General features: G+C 37.5%; 1 protein-coding gene across 4 annotated transcripts in view; it reads left to right on the top strand.

The window, feature by feature from the left end:
* Window positions 1-18,180, top strand: part of NIPBL (NIPBL cohesin loading factor) — a 151,681-nt gene that overhangs the window by 68,423 nt on the left and 65,078 nt on the right. For 3 of the 4 annotated variants that reach the window (XM_063128144.1, XM_063128143.1, XM_063128145.1), the window contains exons 4-9: window positions 2,268-2,398; window positions 4,359-4,458; window positions 6,559-6,710; window positions 7,759-7,919; window positions 9,661-9,754; window positions 16,011-16,643. In XM_063128144.1, coding sequence (XP_062984214.1) covers window positions 2,268-2,398; window positions 4,359-4,458; window positions 6,559-6,710; window positions 7,759-7,919; window positions 9,661-9,754; window positions 16,011-16,643 — 1,271 coding nt within the window. The remainder of the gene's footprint in view (window positions 1-2,267; window positions 2,399-4,358; window positions 4,459-6,558; window positions 6,711-7,758; window positions 7,920-9,660; window positions 9,755-16,010; window positions 16,644-18,180) is intronic. The other variant, XM_063128146.1, reaches the window with a different exon arrangement.

Raw genomic sequence — 18,180 nt, 5'->3', positions numbered from 1 at the left:
CTGCTTTTGGCATGTGAAGGATGTCTTCAGTTTACAGATGTATAATCTAAATATATTTTAAAAGCTTGATCTGAATGGAGTAGGTTGTCAGAACCCAGCTGGCACTGTGTGTCCCCAGGACTGAGCTAGGCCTTACTGATCAAAGGGATCTGATCAAAAGTCCTGTTAGGCTTTTGTCCATAGATCCTCAGATTAAATAGGTAATCAGATCTGGGGTCAGGTACTAAATACAGCCAAGGTGTTTTTTCTGACTCCACAAGGACAGTATTTTCTAGCCAGGAATACAGTTGCAGAATGATGTTCAGACAGGCAGTGTAGAACTTAAACTCCAGCATTAGAATTAATCTGATAGGCACAAGTCCCAGAGGTATCAAGATAATGGAAAGCAATACACACCTTATAGGCAAGGCAAGTAGGAAATGCAAGGAAAGTAGGAATGTCTCTATAACTTATATGGTTATGTTTGCCATGAATACACCAAGGATCCACAGAGGAGTTGCACAACTCATCAGATGCCTACTGTTTTTGGCCAGAGTGCTAGTTCCATATTCTATGTTATCATGCTATAGTTTGGCTTCCCATTCAAGGAGAAGAGTATTGATCCTCATGAGTTGTTATCTGGGTGACTGTGGCAAGCAGAGAATAACTAGCTCAAACTTACATTGCCTATTTCATAGCAGTGAAAAGCAAGGCATGGTCTACACTGTGACTTGTCTGTGTCTGCTGTCCACCCGTTTCTCTTTCTGTTCTTACAAACCTGTTGTAGCCCTCTGGGTAAGTTGGGATAAAAAGCCATACAGGTTTCTCCAGATACAAACCCAAAATAAGATACATTAGTTTCTATCTTGTGAAAGATACTCAGTGTATGGACTCTTCAAAACATCTCTTATATGCCTATAAGCATTACCCAACCTACATTACCTCCGCTTGAAATCAAATCATGAAACTGAATCAGAAAATCTACAGAAAACAGTAATTCTGAAAAAAAGTGATCTTTGCTGAGCCATTGTATGTGAGCATAAAAGGAAGGCACACTTTCTGTATTAAAGTATAAATAAACTTGTGTAAAGCCATGGGCACTAGTAGTGCTGTTCCGTTTCCACTTTTTTGCCCCTCCGTCCCCTCACCACAGAGTGGCTCATGAATAATGTAAATGTGGCTCATGCATAGTGAATCTTCCCTTCAAAATTGGCATGTGACACGGCCCCTCCCCCCCGCCCCTGGCTGTCTCTGTCCCCCTCCCAGCTGGTGACGACAGCCTAACTCTGCGGCTGTACCTGGGGCCACCCTTTGCACCATACTGATTGACCAAGCAGGGCTGTTGGTCATCTCACTAGTGGAGAGACTGCTCTGCCTGTTTGGAAATTAATTGCTCTTAAAGTTTGAGCTTTGAAATTTTTCAAATTTTCAAAATTTTCTGTCTACACAGCTTCAAATTAAAACAAAAATGAGCAAAAACAGTTTGCTAGATCTCAAGTAATCTGCTGTATCCTTAGATAGATAATTTATAAACATGTAAATTATATGAATGAATTATTTTTGTTGAAGAAATATATAATAACTATAACGGATAAAACAAATCACTTGGGAGGCTTCCCACCATTCTTTTATATATGCCGATGACTTAAAATTCAGAGGAGTGAGTAATCCATCTTCATCCTTCAGTTGCGTGTAACAGGCACCAATGTCCTAATAGTTTGCATGTCACAACTACTCAGGTTTTTTTTAAAAAAAAACTGGGTGATTTGGAACAAGCAAGTGTGCTAGTGTACACTGCCTGATCACTCCTGCTTCATGACATGGAAGCCAGAACTCTGAGTTGTCTCTCTCTCAACAAACCATAAATATGATGCCCAGTTTCTTCTTGGGTCCCTGGATTGTTTAACCACTCCAATTTGCTGTGTGAGAGATCAAGTGGCATGCACCAGCATGTTTCCTCGTTCACAACAATCAAGGGTTTAAAAAACAAGTGGATTTTTGTGATGTGTGAATCGAACCAGCTGTAGGTGTTTTGAATAATGCACAGTCAATAGTAAGAATGCTACTTCTGTATCACGTGTTCGTATTGGTGAGAGTTTGGGAACTTCTAGTACAGGGGAGAAAATTTGCACACACACTTGTCCTGCCACAGAAATATATGAGTCCTCACTTGAAGGGAAAGAAGTATACTTTTTTTCTATTTGTTGATAAACATGTACAGATTTTCTTCTTGATGACTTTTGAAAACACACTCATTAGTCCTTGTCTGCTTATTTCTTCAATGTCAGAGAATTGAAAGATAACCTTGGCAGCGATGATCCAGAAGGAGATATACCAGTCTTGCTACAGGCTGTCCTGGCAAGGAATCCTAATGTTTTCAGGGAGAAAAGCATGCAAAACAGATATGGGGTACAAAGTGGTGAGAGTTTTTATTCATTTTATTATAATTTCTCAACGGGATAATATTCAACCATATTACTTTTTTATTGTGACAATGTAAATGTCTTGTGGATTCAACCTCAAATTCTGGAATTTGTTGTGCTTTTTACATGAGAATGTTTATTGTCCTGGTCATTATTTATTTATTTATTTATTTATATAGCACCAACAATGTACTTTCCAGTGTAGGTCATGAAAAATATGTGATTTAGACTAATTAGACAAAAATATTATTTCATTTCAAACAAGTACATATGTTCCTAGGATTCCCAGTTTTAGTATGCTTTTCTATAGTGTCTAGCAAACCTTTTCTATAGTGTCTAGCAAACCTTTGCCCCTAAGTAAATGATAGTAGCAGTAGAGCCAATGAGCCATGTATTTCATTTAGGCCTGTCAGGCAGTAATTACTGTTGCAGTTCACAAATGTGCCAGTAGTCATTTCGTTCACTGAAATCTGCCTGGTTTGAATTAAAATTTGGTAGTTCTTTGGAATTCTTACTAGGATTCAGAGATATGGGAAAGTATATGCTGTTTTTTCTCACTGTTGCTCCTTATCTCCCTACTGCTTTTGAGAAGAACTGGATCAGTCAGTGTGATTAACAGCAGTGTGACAGAGATTATACTCCGGAGCACTATTGGAAATAGTAGTAAATGGAAGTGCCATGGCAAACACTGCCTGTAAAAACTTCATTCTTTTAAAATATGTAGCTTGTTTAGTTGAGGCAATTAGCCGAAAATGGAAAGAGTAATGGTGGAAATGTGTGGTCGTGGTGGTTGAAAAGTTAGATTAATTCTTAAATCTATAGTAGGATATAGACTCTATTCAAACATCACACCCAACCATGCCTTGGTGTTATGTGTAAATAGATGATGATGATGATGATGATGATGATGATGATGATATTTATTTCTTACCAGCCTCTCCATTCTGATTGAGGCAGGAAACAACAGTAAATATAAAATACATAAAACTGAATTAAGAACATAATATACTTTGTTAAAACATCCTAAAAACATTCTAAAAACATCCCAAAATTCCACTGGATAGGCTTGCCGGAAGAGATCAGTTTTGATAGCTTTCTTGAATGCTAATAGATTGTCAAGTTGACGAGTTTCCTCCGGCAAGCCATACCACAGTCTGGGAGCAGCAGAAGAGAAGGTCCTCTGGGTAATTCCTGTCAGCCTAACTTTGACTGAATGAAGTAGATTCTTCTCAGAGGACCTGAGTGTGCGGGGCAGATTGTACGGGAGAAGGCGATCCCGCAGGTAGCCTGGGCCCAAGCCATGTAGGGCTTTAAAGGTGATAACCAACACTTTATACTTCGCCCGGAAACTAATTGACAGCCAGTGAAGAGATTTTAAAACTGGTGTAATGTGGTCACCCCTAGGTGTACCGGTGACCAGCCTGGCTGCCATATTTTGAACTAGTTGAGATTTCCGGACTAGGCACAAAATGTCGCCCTATGTAGAGTGCATTGCAGAAGTCAAGCCTCGAAGTTACCAGCACTACCATCTTTAAGTCTTCCTTGGTCATGACCATTGCTCTGTCTCTGTAGACCTCTGCAGTGTAAAGATGGAACATTTCAACAGACTGGCTGCTCCAAATTATGGCTTGCCAGTACATTCGGTAATTCAATTTTTGCTTAAGTGCACACCATGTTTTGATGTGGTGTCTGGACTAAACTATAGTTTTCTTGGGCAGAATCCAATACTATTGCTGTGTCCAACCTAGTGTCTATAAAAAGTTTCTCAAACCATTTTCATATGTGCAGACCTTTTTATATGCTTGCAAAAACTTGTCTGGATAGTGGCTGTAGGTTGTAAGTATTTTGTCATGAAGCTGAAACTGGGAAACAAACATAACAAAGTGTTAAATCTACAATTGAACAAATGTTTGCATGTAACTTTTAAAACTCTTTTTCTCTCTCTTTTTTTTTTAGGAATGATGATGCCACAGTACAAGCTCTCTCAGAATTCCATGCATGGTAGTCCTGCATCTTCCAATTATCAGCAAACCACTATATCTCATAGCCCTTCTAGGTAAATATAATTTATTATGTAGTTTATTACTTGTTTAGATTATCCCGCCCCCCGCCCCGGTCCACCCCCAAATACTATATTATTATCAACATTTAATATTTGGAGTGACTTTGGACTCCAGACAAAATTTATATTCAGATAAAGGACAGTATGGCACATGACTCTTTAAGGGGCAGGATTCAGCAAAACATGCAGACAGGTTCATCTACAATGAATCCTCAAAACTGCTGCATAAATTCCTTATAACTACCCTAGTTGCACTAAAGCTATGTCTTCCAGCAAGTTTCCTGTTTGCAATTCTTGTGTTACCCATTCCTTAAACCAATTTTTTAAAGTCAGGTGATTAAGCAGCATTTCAGAGGTTTGCTTTGGAAAGATGTCTAAATAGAGGTTCTAGTATGTTCTTTGATAGATTCTCTGTTAATAAAATTGAATGAAATTGTCATTTGAGGAGAACGATAATTTGTTATCTTGTGAAATACATCGGCTACACTAAATATTAGGCAATAAAAGGAAATTACTTAATAGTTAATGTGAAGTGTACTGGCTTCCTAAATTCCTGGCATTATATATAAACAATACACTTAAAATGACAGGAAAAATGTTTGAATTGCATTAGATTATAACTTGAGGAACGATTAGAGAATGCATGGTGTAGAATCTATACTGTAAATGAATGCATTTACTAAGGCTTGCTAGTATAGATATGAACGACAGTAGTTTATGATCAAATAAGTGGCCCTCAGGATAGCTATAAGAAGCTTTTACATAGACAGCAAGTTTACATAGTTCTCTAGACATAAAATTTCTGCATGCTTACAAATTCAAGTGTCATGCTTGTTTTTCCAAAAGACTTCATATAGATTCATTAGAAATGTTATATATTCTGAGCAAGCTAAGTTTGAATTTATATAAAATTTCATATCCAACACCCCCGCCCCGTCCCGAACCTGAAGTATGGGGTTAATACTGATCTTTACAACAGGGTTATTTTAAGATTTGCAAAATAAAGTATATTAAATACTTTAAACTAATTACTTGTTGTGTTACCTTGGGCTGGATATTTTGTCAATGTAACCTACTTAAAACCCTTGTATACTATTGTGGAAGAAGGGTGGGAAATAAATATAATAAAAATAAACAATCTTGGACCCAAAGAACCATGAGAGGAAGGACAAAATGTTCAAGTACTGCTGATGAAATCTTGCAAAAGCACTAGTGGAAGACTTCAGATAGTTTGCACATAGCGGTTAATTATGGGTTGTTTCAGCTATAGTTATGGCCACACATCAGTGAGCATGTGCCTGCAGTGCGCTCACCATGTCCACTTTTTTTAAAGAATTCAGGGACACCCCTTCTTGTGTTCTGGTTGTGATGGCCAAATCCATCTCTGGGTTGTTTAGAGTCAAATGCGTTTTAATCCAACAACAAAGCAAGGGTTAAAACTCTAGGTTGTTTAATCCTAAAACAACTAGAGTGGCAAGTTCACAAGTCACAACAACACCCAGAAATTGTGCATTCCTGAGTTTAGAAAAGTGTTTAGGAAAGTGGAAGGTGGTGAGTGGGCAGGAGCCAGAGTGTTTGCTTGTTCCCAGGAGGTCACAAAGAACCCTTGGTTTGTTAGCCATGGCTTGTTTGATTGTACAAACTGGGTCACTGTGTAGAGTTATGTTATTGCAATATGAGAAACATGGTGAACAAGAAAGATCCAAGCTGTGATATATAAAATCTGGAGTACCATAAAAGGGTCTTGTAAAAAAGCAAGTGCAAAATGGAAGAACTCATCAGGATTTGGGGGTCTCTTTTGGGGTGCAACAGAGTTGATCCCTATTACTTAATTTAATATGTTGGCTTAGATCCCTTAGATGCTCATCCAGTAACAGAAAGCCTCTTCTGCTATACTACTAGTATAGAAGCAGTTTTTCCATCAACAGAAGAGCTTTCTGGAAGAGCACCATTGGAAGCCAAGCCAATATATTATCTAACTTACAATGCTTGTATGATCTGTGTACCGAATTGTATAAAATTTGTGAGCGTAATTAGGAAAATCTTTTACTTAGATTAGTCTTCATATATACTTGCTTTTGATTTTATTTACAGTCGTTTCGTGCCACCACAAACAAGCTCTGGTAATAGATTTATGGCACCACAAAATAGCCCTGTGCCTAGTCCATATGCTCCTCAAAGCCCTGCAGGATATTTGCCATACTCACATCCTCAAAGTTACACGCCTCACCCGCAGATGCAGCAAGGTATTTTATAATTTTTTTTCTCTTCAGTATATGTTGAGTCGGCCTGTATTGCATTCTAATGGTTTTCCATCATGGACAAGTGGTAATGTTTCTGGTTTACAATGGCCTCCTGGATAGATTTTGTGCAGAAATGGCTGATCGGATACCAACAGGAGGACTGAGGGAGGAGAGAGGGTGGGGGCTGTGTCAATCAAACACAGCATGGACTAATAGTCTACTTGATGCTAGTCCTAACACACACAACTGTGGACTAAAACATGGCATTTGGGGAGTAACCCCTAAATACGCAACCATGGCTTTAACTATCAAGACACGTTTAAATAATGTGTTGTCCAAACACACCCTCAAATCCTAAAATAATGTACTATATAGGAGCAAATGAAGAATGTTTTGGATTTCAGTTGAATTAAATCGATGAACAGGTTAGCTTTGTCATGGAAGTATGTAACTATTTGCAATGTTCCCATATTTCATTTTCAGCTATTTATGTTTTACTACCCATTGCTTTCATAAATCAGTAGGCCTCCAACAAATTTATAGAACATCAAATGTCTTTGATAATTATCCTATACAGACCTTAGATCTAGCACATGGTGTTGGAAATCAGGATGTGCTTCACGTATTTTGGGGTCCATCCAATATCCACATGTTCGCTTTGTGTTTGTGTAGTGGCTTATTCACATAAGCCTAAATGTGTGATTCCTGTACTCACATGTTTGTGGTGTATAGATTGCCTAGTGCGTGCCTACAAATGTTAGGCTCTATGCACGTTAGGCTTTGGCATTTGCAAATGCGCAGCCCAGCATGTGAGCACCAGGGCAACCGAGCATGTTCATATTCCCCTTAGGAATAATGGGTCAAAGTCTGCTTAGGACTTATTCAAAGTTTAGTTTAGAAACCATCCTCTCACAGTGTGTCTACAAATCTTGGAGCACTTTTGTGCTAAAAATTCCACATTGATTAAGGTCTAATATAAAATATGTGCTTGAAGATGTATGCTAGAAAATACTCATATGTATGTGTTTACACCATCTTCTCTTCATTTCAGGTTCAGTATCCAGTCCCATTGTCTCAGGTGGGATGAGGAACATACATGAAAATAAGGTTACCAGTCAGTTGTCAAGCAGTTCAGCTAATCACCATGCTGACAATTCTAGACATGGCTCAAATGAAGACTACCTACAAATAGTGCACAGAATAAGCAGTGAAGTATGTAACATACAATTATATTATATAATGTTAGTCTTTAATTTTTCTAACATTTTTACAGGTTAGCCCTCTATTAGTGTTTTATAAACATTAAGGCATTATTCTCTGAATTAAATATATCTTTGTTTAGGTATCAATATTGTGTGTTAATCTTAGAAAGATTTAAAGTTCACTGTACATACTTAGAATGTAAGCTCAGGCTTTGACTCTGGTATCATGTTATAAATAAGTTGGGTAAAAATGATATGGTGTGACAAAACCTTTGCTTAGGAGACATTGGTTTAGCACTGCATCTGAACAGAAAAGGTATTCCTGTATTTCATTTTGTCAAATAACCTACAAATAAGTTTCACATAGTCACTGCTGATCCATATTATTTCTAGAAGAATAACTTTTTGGTGTAATAACTTGCTGAATTCTTAGTTTCTTACCTTTCTTTGGTATGTTCTAGAACCTTTTCACACCCTTCAAAAGTTTTTTCAAGGTTGATGCAATGACTCTATTTATGCATTACAAAGGCAAATCTGAGGTTAATCCACAATTTGCTGGGCATGTGCCAGTGCCGTTTTGCATATGCAACGATGTCTGAACCCAGACACTATGGGTTAATGGTCAGTTAGTTGATAACTTAATTGTGGGTTGTTTAACTTATAATTAACTCATAGTGTTTGGGTTTGGATGTCATGGAGTAACCTTGGATCTGGGCAATTGGTGGTTGCATATGCAAAATGTTGGCGGCGTGTGCCTGGCACGTGCCATGGCAAACTGTGGGATAATTACAATTTGCTGCTGTTACATGTAAACTATATCAATGTGAAGCACTATCTATTCGGAATAGTATGTTTGAGGCTGATCCAATGGTACTTTTTCAGATGCTGTAGTATAAATATACAGTTTCATGTTGAAGCATCCATTCACCCATTCTGTGAGAATAATTTAGCCTGATATTTTTCTCAAGTGTTTGGTGGGTTGGTCTTTTAAAAATATCTCTTGATAGTAGGCATAGCCTGAAAATCTGAATTAGCTTAAAATTGTTAACTTTCCCATATATGAAAACCTGCCCTTGGGACAATTCATCTGACCCTCAGGTGCCATTCAATTCTTAGCTTCCTAATAAGAATTAAGAACAACTTCATTTGTTTCAGCTGTGATTGTGTATGCTTATAGGAAGTCTAAAACAGATATTGAAGGGAATCTTGTAGGATTCTCCAGGGACCCAGGAAAATGCAGAGAAGTGGTCTAAGCAGAGTGTGGTTTTTACAACTATGTTAGTCTTTGTGTACCTAAATTTAGGCCTACCAGAATCTTTCATGGCTGTTTAATCATATCTAGTTTGTGTGAAAAGCCAAAAGGCCTAAACAAAACCTGGCACGGCTCTATTGCAGATTCTGTTGTACTAGAATTGCAACAAAAATGTGATGTGGACTTCTAAACATTACATGTTTAGATCCCAGTAATCAAGGAATCTGTCCTGGTCTTTGCTCAGTTTGATAAAGCAACACAGCTCATTGCTATATATCATAGTTCTTAGTTGGCACTCTTACCTTATGTATTTTGATTGTACAGCTATATCACTTAATAATTTTATTTCCCTATGAAATTAAATTCTTGTGATTGCTAATACCTTGCATGAATGACAAATAGTATTGGTAATTATCCTTGCGGCCACTTCATAGAAAGCACAAATAGTAAGTCATTGAAAAAGTTGCTTGTTTCTAATAATCCACTAATATGATCCTAGGACGGTGATTCTTCAGTAAGGAACACTGCATCGTTTTCTTTGAGGTCACCACAGTCAGTATGTTCTCCTGCTGGAAGTGATGGAACCCCTAAAGGTACGTTTATAACTTTGTTATACTCCTGTAGATAAGAATACTAGATCTGTTTCAAACATTTATGGGAAAAAGGTGATTAAGAGGACAGCCCTGTGGTCTCAGAGAGCGTTCCAGGGACCATAGGATATTTCAGAATTCCCCTTCCGAGGCTGTAGAAAATCCTATGACCCCTTTTAAGCTGTTACAGTTTTTAAATTTTTAACATGTTTTTAATTTTACTGTAGGTTTAATTCTATTTTAACTTTTGTAATTTATATTTATATGTTTTAATTGTACATGTTTTAATCTTGTAAACCACTTTGAGTCCCAGTACTGGGAAAAAGGCGGGATATAAATAAATATAACAATAATAATAATTCTGAGATCCGATCCCACTCTGTCGCAGCCGCTGGAGAGAGAGCCACAGTGCCTGCTTTCAAGGTTGCAAAGAAGTGACCTGGGTGGCTTTGGGGAGGGCGAAAAAGGGATGAGATAGTGGTTGAAGAGAAGAGAAGCTAGGAACCAAATTATTCTGTGGTCTGTCCCATTGCACATCCCTGCCTATTTCCAGTAATTGTGATGTAAGATGGCCTAAAACAATCGGTATTCTACAACAGAGAAATTTCACATCTATTGCTGTCTATACTTCTTGAAACTCTTATAGCTCTTAAAGACTCATAACACACTAAGCAGATCATAACCCACAAGCCATGTATTATAATCTTGCACACACACTGTTTTTTTAGTCACAAACAGTGGGGGACACACAAGATTTATTGAGGTCCTGGAGAGGCACTTGGTGATGTGCATATGGTTTAGTGGGTCAAACTTTGGCTGGCCTGCCTTATGAAGTTGAAATACTACAAAAATCAGGGTTATTGCCCTTAATTCCTGCCCCTATATTGTTATTCTAGCTTAGTTCAGCATTAATTCCTGATGGAACTGAACATCCGTAAAAATGAAAAAAACAATGTATTTATTTGATTTATATCTGTCTTAAATTTTGTTAGTAATAGTAACTATATCCCTCCAAATAAAAAGTTTATCTTTATATCAACTGTGCAAGTCAAAATGGCTTTGGGGGAAAGGTGTCCTCCAACTCAGGAACAGACATCAAGAACATTTTTCTTTGTCGTCTTTGTTAACAATATTTGCTACATATTTTGGGGTGCCATTAAGAGGCTGTTATAAGCTAACAATAGATATCATTATAGAACAAAAGGAAGAAGGCAGCCCCAGTCCTAAGTTGTGTGAGCTGTCCTAAATAGTATTTCAAAAATGGCATTTCTGAATAGTGAATGTTTACTCCAGCTATTGTGTAGATGGCTAAAACTTCCTGGGTCACACTAAATTGACCTGATGTTCATGCTTTGATACCAACTGCTTTCTTTAAAAAGGCATGCAAGAATAGGAGGGAACTGAATGATGAAACAAAACCTAATCATCACAAGCTAATCAGCTAAGATAGTGTTCAAAGTAGTTATTATTAGTCCCTTAACATATTTGCAGATCTTGCATGATAGGAGCCACATCTGTCAAACATTTTTTTTACAATTGGCATTAGAAGAAGCTTAATGAGTGTAATAAAATTATCTTAAACTGCAGAATTAAATATAATTGTTTTGCTTCTTAACTTGTGCGTGGAGTTTGTACTTAAGCGCCTTGGATTTTGCTTGTCATAGGATTTTTTAATTCTCTTCTGAATAGAAACCATAAATGAAGTTACAAGTGTCTTCCTAGGACCATCCACTTAAGAAAGGATAACCACTTCCTTGCTTGTAGAAAGCAGCTAATATTTTTCTTCAAAGGCATAAATACTAGTTTGTATTTGCATCACCATTTTGCTACACTTCATTGAACCAAAGGCATGCATTAGGAAATTGAAGACAGCTTTTTTTTTAAAGGAATGGCAAGCTAGTTTTAACGTGCACTCATTCATTCAGGCCCTCTTGGCTCTACGGGCCATACATAGACTTAAAAGAATTCCAAGTTTCTGATATTTGTTTTGATAACATTGTACAGGTAAGTAATTCCTCTTTCTGGGAATATATGAAGACACCTCATCCTTCATCTGTTATACTAGATCTGTTTCTGATAAATCTAGAAAAGAAACAAGTGCTCATACAAGGCAGAATGTCAGGAAATCAATTTCTTGACTTTGAGAATATTTCCTTTGCAGGAGAGAGCCATGTGTCAAAATAGACTTTTGCATGTTTAGTATGAGGAACTTTATCCAGGCCTTTTTGAATTGGCTGGATGAGATTTTATATGCACATTTATATGCACTTGTTATACATGAATAGTTTCCTATGGCTCAAGCTGCCCCCCCCCCCCACATCTGTCTCCGCATTGACATATTACTGGAAGAACTGAATTGATTAAGCAGCATATGAAGAATGATGTCAGATTTTAAGTATTTATCAACTTTGTTTTAAGCCTAACTGTGATGCATAGCTTGTGAAATGCTATCTTGTTCAGCAAGATCTCAGTGTAAAGTAGTTCTTAACTGCACTTGATGCATTTTAACTATGAACTATTTATGCTGTATCAATGGATTCGGATAAATGATCTCTAGCACTTCATAGGGTCAGTGAGCCTATGTGAAGTGTTGTGCTTTAAAATGGAGGAAAAGCTGAATATATTTTATATTCTGTTAAACCTGGATAATTTGCAAAAATGCTGATTTTTAAAATTTCTAGATTGGTAGAAACCATTCTACATTGGATAAAATTGTTAGGGAATGAATAAGAAAATCAGCACCATGTAGTTAATGAACCTATTCAAGAGCTAAGAGCAATATCAGCCATTGAAAATAAAGAATGGTAAGGAATTTTCTTCACAATAAAAAGAAAAAAAGAGGGGTGTGTGGAATCTTGTATAGTAGGTGAACCTTGGGCTCAAGATCTTGATTTCATCTTATAATCATGTTTTAAATAGTAGATAAACCTTTCAGTTGACCTGCATTTTTTGCTATGTATAATTGGATCTTGTCACAAGAAATTCCTTCGACTTTCCTGGAGACCACTTAGCTATTAATACAAAATATTATTGTGTTGTATTTTGCTTTCAAGGTATTCAAAAGAGTAATGTTAGTACTATGAGTCAAGAATGTATTAAACTGGCTAGCAGCTCTATAGCTAAAGAATGTAGGGGCGTTTGTGCTTGTACTTGGACAACATATACATTGGAACATCTTGGTAACAGTTCTTTTGATGAGCAAGTTCTCAAGGCTAAGTCAAGATAGAATAAGGATCTATCAATTATTTCCATGTGGAAAACACTGACAAGTTTTGGACTCTAGTATGCTGCTGAATGAAATATTCCCTGATATGTATTTCCAGTTCTGTGGATTAATTCTGGACATTAGGTGAGGGCTTCAAAGGTCCTTTCGAACTGTGGCCATTCCCAGCTAAAGGGGGAAAGAAAAATGAAGGCACCATCCAGAATGATGTGTTTCTTCCATTGGTGGAAATAGCTCATGTAGTGGTCAAATTTACACTTTTAGGATTCCCAAAATGCCATGGTGTCAAACTTTTACGGATGGGGAAACAGAGGCATCAGAGTGAATTTGAATTTCAACTGTAGAAACTACAAACTATTCGCTTTAATAGAGGTGAAGGACTATTCTGGTACTCACAGGATCATCTTAAGAGAAGACAGATTAGTACTTTTGTGCTTGTCAGCACAGGTTGGGGAAAAGAAGTCTAAATATCACATGATGTAGATTTACTACTTGACTAGTGGATCAACTATTGACGAGCATACTGATGGAGCAGGGGCCTTTGCAAGTTTGAACTGTTCCTGAATCTGAAAATTGCTGATACCAAGCAAACAGAGCCACCTATAGTTGGATGTATTGAGGCTGGACATGAAGGTGAGGCCTGAGAAGCAAACCAGATATCATAAGAAAATGTAATTGCTCATCGAGAGTGCTTAGCTAAAGACTCCACCATAGCTAAGTCAACCATAGAAGCTTTCAGATAGATCTTGCTGCCTGGTGAAATGTTTGGAAAAAAGGGTTCTTCATCCATGTAGATCACAATTGTAAGTTTGTGTTGATGACCAGACATTAATCTAAATTTCTGCAAGTCCCACCTACAATCATCTGCAAAAACATTCTTCAGAGGACAAGACTGCATATAATAAATCCAGATTGATCATTGGTAACTTAAAAAAATAAAGTGTAACATCTCAGATTTAGATGGACGTAGATGGGCCATGTCATTGAACTCCCTTTCTAGAGAAGGATAATTGTATCTAAAACATCCTTAGTAGTTGTTCGTTTTTGGAAAAAAATGTAGGAGGGTAATTCCACAATCTTTCTATGCAGCTTGTTCAATTGCTGAACTTCTCTTATCTCAAAGTGGTGTGGTGGTGAGAATCCCTAATTGCTTCCTATGAATGAATTTATGCAAGTACTTCTGAGTGCTGTTACATAAATTAGTGTTTTCCTCTTTTGACCTACTATACGGTGTATCTAATGTTTTAACTAACAAAACCGCCTTTCACATGTACTTAAATGACAACAACAACAAAGATGCAGAACAAAAATAAAATGTAACTGACGATTTCAAATGTACAACAGTGGATGGTAATTCTTATGGCAGTTTTCCTCAGGGTTGATCCAAAATTACCTTCTGTACTTCATCAGGGAAGTCAAAGACATGATAGTAAGCCCACGTTACAGTGTTGCAGCCAGTTGGCTGCCCAACACAATCATTGTTTGGATGAGGAATGAACAGTGTAGGTAAAAAACAAACAAACAGCTGCTCTACAAGACTATTTATCTCCAAGGAGGGCAATAAAGAATTCTCCCTTTTGCACCTGCAGTAGTGCCGTGGAGAAGCAAATGCTCCCTTTACTATGTAGAGCTCTAGGAGTTTGGGCATAATGGATGAATCAGGATTATAAGGTCCTGGAGGGGATAGCTGTTGTCTCGCACAATAATATGCTTTCAGATTTCCAGTCTGGAAAATAGAGAAATAGCAGTTGAAACACAACTGCAAAAAATGTAAGAAGGAAGATTAATGTATCAGAGAGATGGGGGAAGATGCCCATGCTTTTAATCTGGACTCTTTTAAATTTGTCCTTGCTTTTATTGCATTCCCTTCTTTGATATCATCCTGAAGAGTATTAAGTCATTTCAGTTGAAGAATTTGACTTTTAGTTTCTTTGCAGAATGTGACCTCTCCACTACTGAGAGAGTATGATTCAGGTGCTAGCAATACCTTGAACTACTAATTCAGATTCTCTATCATCGCATTTTTTTAGCTGAAAATACAACAATGTTTGATAAATTCATCATCCTTTCCCATCTATCTCCTTAAGTGGGGAAGGGACCTATTATTAGGGATGCATGTACTATTTTTCAGTTGTCTGTCCAAACAAAACAACTGTTTAAATTGTTGTTGATGTTATGCCTAATCTGTTATACCAGACAGCTTTTACAATAAAATAGTAGGGTAATAGGTAGTTCATTGGTGAGAAGCGCTGCATTTTATTAGTGATAGGTTGTGATAGAAAATGGACTATGCATGTTCCTAGGAAAGATATTGATGCTATTAACATCTGGGAGTGGAGGGGTTCTTACAAACAATAACTGTGTGAATAATGACATAGCAAAAGGTTGTTTGCAAGTAGAAAATAGTGTTTTCATATGTAAGAAATTATGCCAGACTCATGTGGTCACCTATGTTAGTAGTTGAAAAGAGGCAAAGGAAAGCCATTCATTAGATTCTTTTTAACGGCAATTTCCCTCTTGCATTTGAAGTATGCAAGTTTTTGTTTTCGCAGATCCCCAAGGGTAGGGACCTTGCTTGTCACAGTGTTTTTATGCTGCAGTGCAATTTGCTTGTCTATAGGTCATCATTTTGGGCTTTTATCATTGGACTCTAGTGGGGAGCTAGCCATCTTTAAATTTGGTTTTTCTCTTGGTCTTGGCTACCTTTTGATTAATCTTGGTCTCTAATAGTTGGAGGCCCTGGCCTGAACTGTGGATGTATTGTGTCAGAAGAGTTGCCACCTCTTCTTAGGGTTATACCACTTCAGCTAGATGTGGGTTGCCAAATTGATAGGGGATCTGGGCATCATTTACCACAGCTGCTTATGGCTGTGTTGTATGGAAGACCACGGGATTCATTTTTCTAAACTGATTTTTTTGTTCTGAAAGTGCAAATATCGGTACAAATACAAATTACTAATAAAGGTTACTTTTTGTGTGCTTTCATAGAAATTTGAACCAACATAACTATTCAGTTTTTCTGAATTATTATTCTAGGATCAAGACCACCTTTAATACTTCAGTCTCAGCCTCCACCTTATTCATCACCTAGAGATGTTCCCCCAGACATATTATTAGATTCTCCAGAAAGAAAGCAAAAGAAACAAAAGAAAATGAAGTTAGGCAAGGATGAAAAAGACCAGACTGAAAAAGCTGCAATGTATGATATCATTAGCTCTCCATCCAAGGACTCTACTAAACTTACGTTAAGACTTACTCGTGTACGATCTTCAGATATGGACCAGCAGGACGATATGCTTTCTGGTTTGGAAAACAGTAACGTGTCGGAAGGAGATATTTCTTTTAATGTGCAGTATCCAGGACAGACTTCTAAAACACCAGTTACTCCACAGGATATTAATCGCCCACTAAATGCTGCTCAGTGTTTGCCACAGCATGAACAAACAGCATTCCTTCAGGCACACCAAGTACCTGTATTACAACCGAACACTTCAGTTTCTGCAAAACAACCTCAAAATCCTTTGGTACAGACACATCAACAGGTTTCGCAACATGGAACTATTACGCCATATGATGAAGTAGAATTGGATGCATTGGCTGAAATTGAACGGATAGAACGGGAATCAGCTATTGAAAGGGAACGGTTTTCAAAAGAAGTGCAAGACAAAGGTAAAAATATTGTGCATACGTGCTATATTACATAAAATTGCTTTTTCTCATCCTAAATGTCTTTAAAAATGAACAATCGCTATAGTTCATGTTCTTAGTGCAAGCTGGCTATTAGAGAATAAAGGTGTAGTGTGATTTATTTCTTTTGGAGTCATGAGAAATATGGTTTTGCTTGAAATCTTGGGCATATTCATTTGGGAGAAAGCCCTATTGGACTCGGTGGAACATCCAAGTAAGGACCGATAGGAAAGGGATCTTAATCCTTAGTAACTTGCATTTCTATTCTCCAAATATATCAAGGGATAGTGAAAAGACCTTGGTATTGGAGGAATATCACAGAATTCTTGATGTAGTGATATGTATGTATGTTGTAATATTCATTGTGTTATGCACCAGTTAAGGCAAGAGTGAGCAGACTTTAAGCTTGCAGGATCTCTGTGTTGTTGTTATTGTTTTGTCCAGAACTTTTGGGTTCACCTAGTGCAAAGTGGTGGTGGGTGGTGGAACCAGCTGGAAAATGTGTCTGGAGTAAGAAACAGTTATCTGTTGTAGTTCTGTCCTCTCAGCATACATTGTAGTTTACCAGTACAGATTTACATCTCCGTTTCCACAGATGAGTGATTTAACAACAAACCTCAAAAATGCTACACACAAGCTACAGAAATGCCAGGCTACAATAATTATAGTTATGACACTGTTTTAAATTCAGAATGGTTTAAACATAACCCCAGTACCCATCAATCCCACCATAATCACACTTCACATGGGAAGGGACATAAGATAGTAGAAAAGAAAGCAAGAGAATGAATATCAGTCTTAACTCTGAATGGGCCAATTTGCAAGATTGAATAGCCCATTGTGGCTTAGCCACAGTAGGCTGCAGTGTGTTCTAGCATGTGTGGGCACGGCTTGTTGTGTGAATCCAGGGACTATGGGCTATGCCAGTGTTGTTCAACCCTGGCATAACCCAAGGTCCCCAGGTTTTCATGACATGACAAGCTGGGACTGCTTGAATATTCAAAATTCCCCGGCACATACTTGCATGTGCTGCAAGCTCACCATGGCTTAAATAATCTGTGGTGAGACGTTTTGACCATACAAACTATGTTTAGCCAAAAATAAAAGTAGTAAGGTTATTTATTAGTCAGGCATTAGCAGATCATCAGTCTCACAGACATATTCTACTTTTAATTCTATATTTCTAATTAGTTCATTTTAGGTAGAAGCAAAGCCTAGACTTGTGCAGGTATACCCAGAAATGTCACCAAGGTTTGGGTGGTAGAAATCTGCAACGGAGCTATGGTTGAAAAATTCCGTAAGAGTAAGCTCACAAGTATATGATACTTCCAGGCATGCAGAGCAATCCTATGTATGTTTCCTTAGAAGGAAATCCCACTGTGTTCAGTTGAGGTTACTACCAGGTAAAGGTGCATAGGATTGCTACCACTTTAGGTCTAAAGGTACCTCAGATTTTCAAAGAGTATCAGAATCTCTGAAATGCTTAAGTATTCAGAGTTTAGAGAGACAAAGATTTTAA

The sequence above is a fragment of the Elgaria multicarinata genome, chromosome 6 (assembly GCF_023053635.1).
Source record: "Elgaria multicarinata webbii isolate HBS135686 ecotype San Diego chromosome 6, rElgMul1.1.pri, whole genome shotgun sequence".
In the NCBI taxonomy this organism is placed as follows: Eukaryota; Metazoa; Chordata; class Lepidosauria; order Squamata; family Anguidae; genus Elgaria; species Elgaria multicarinata.
The sequence above is the reverse complement of the archived record's forward strand: the minus strand, read 5'-3'. Positions and strand labels throughout refer to the sequence as shown.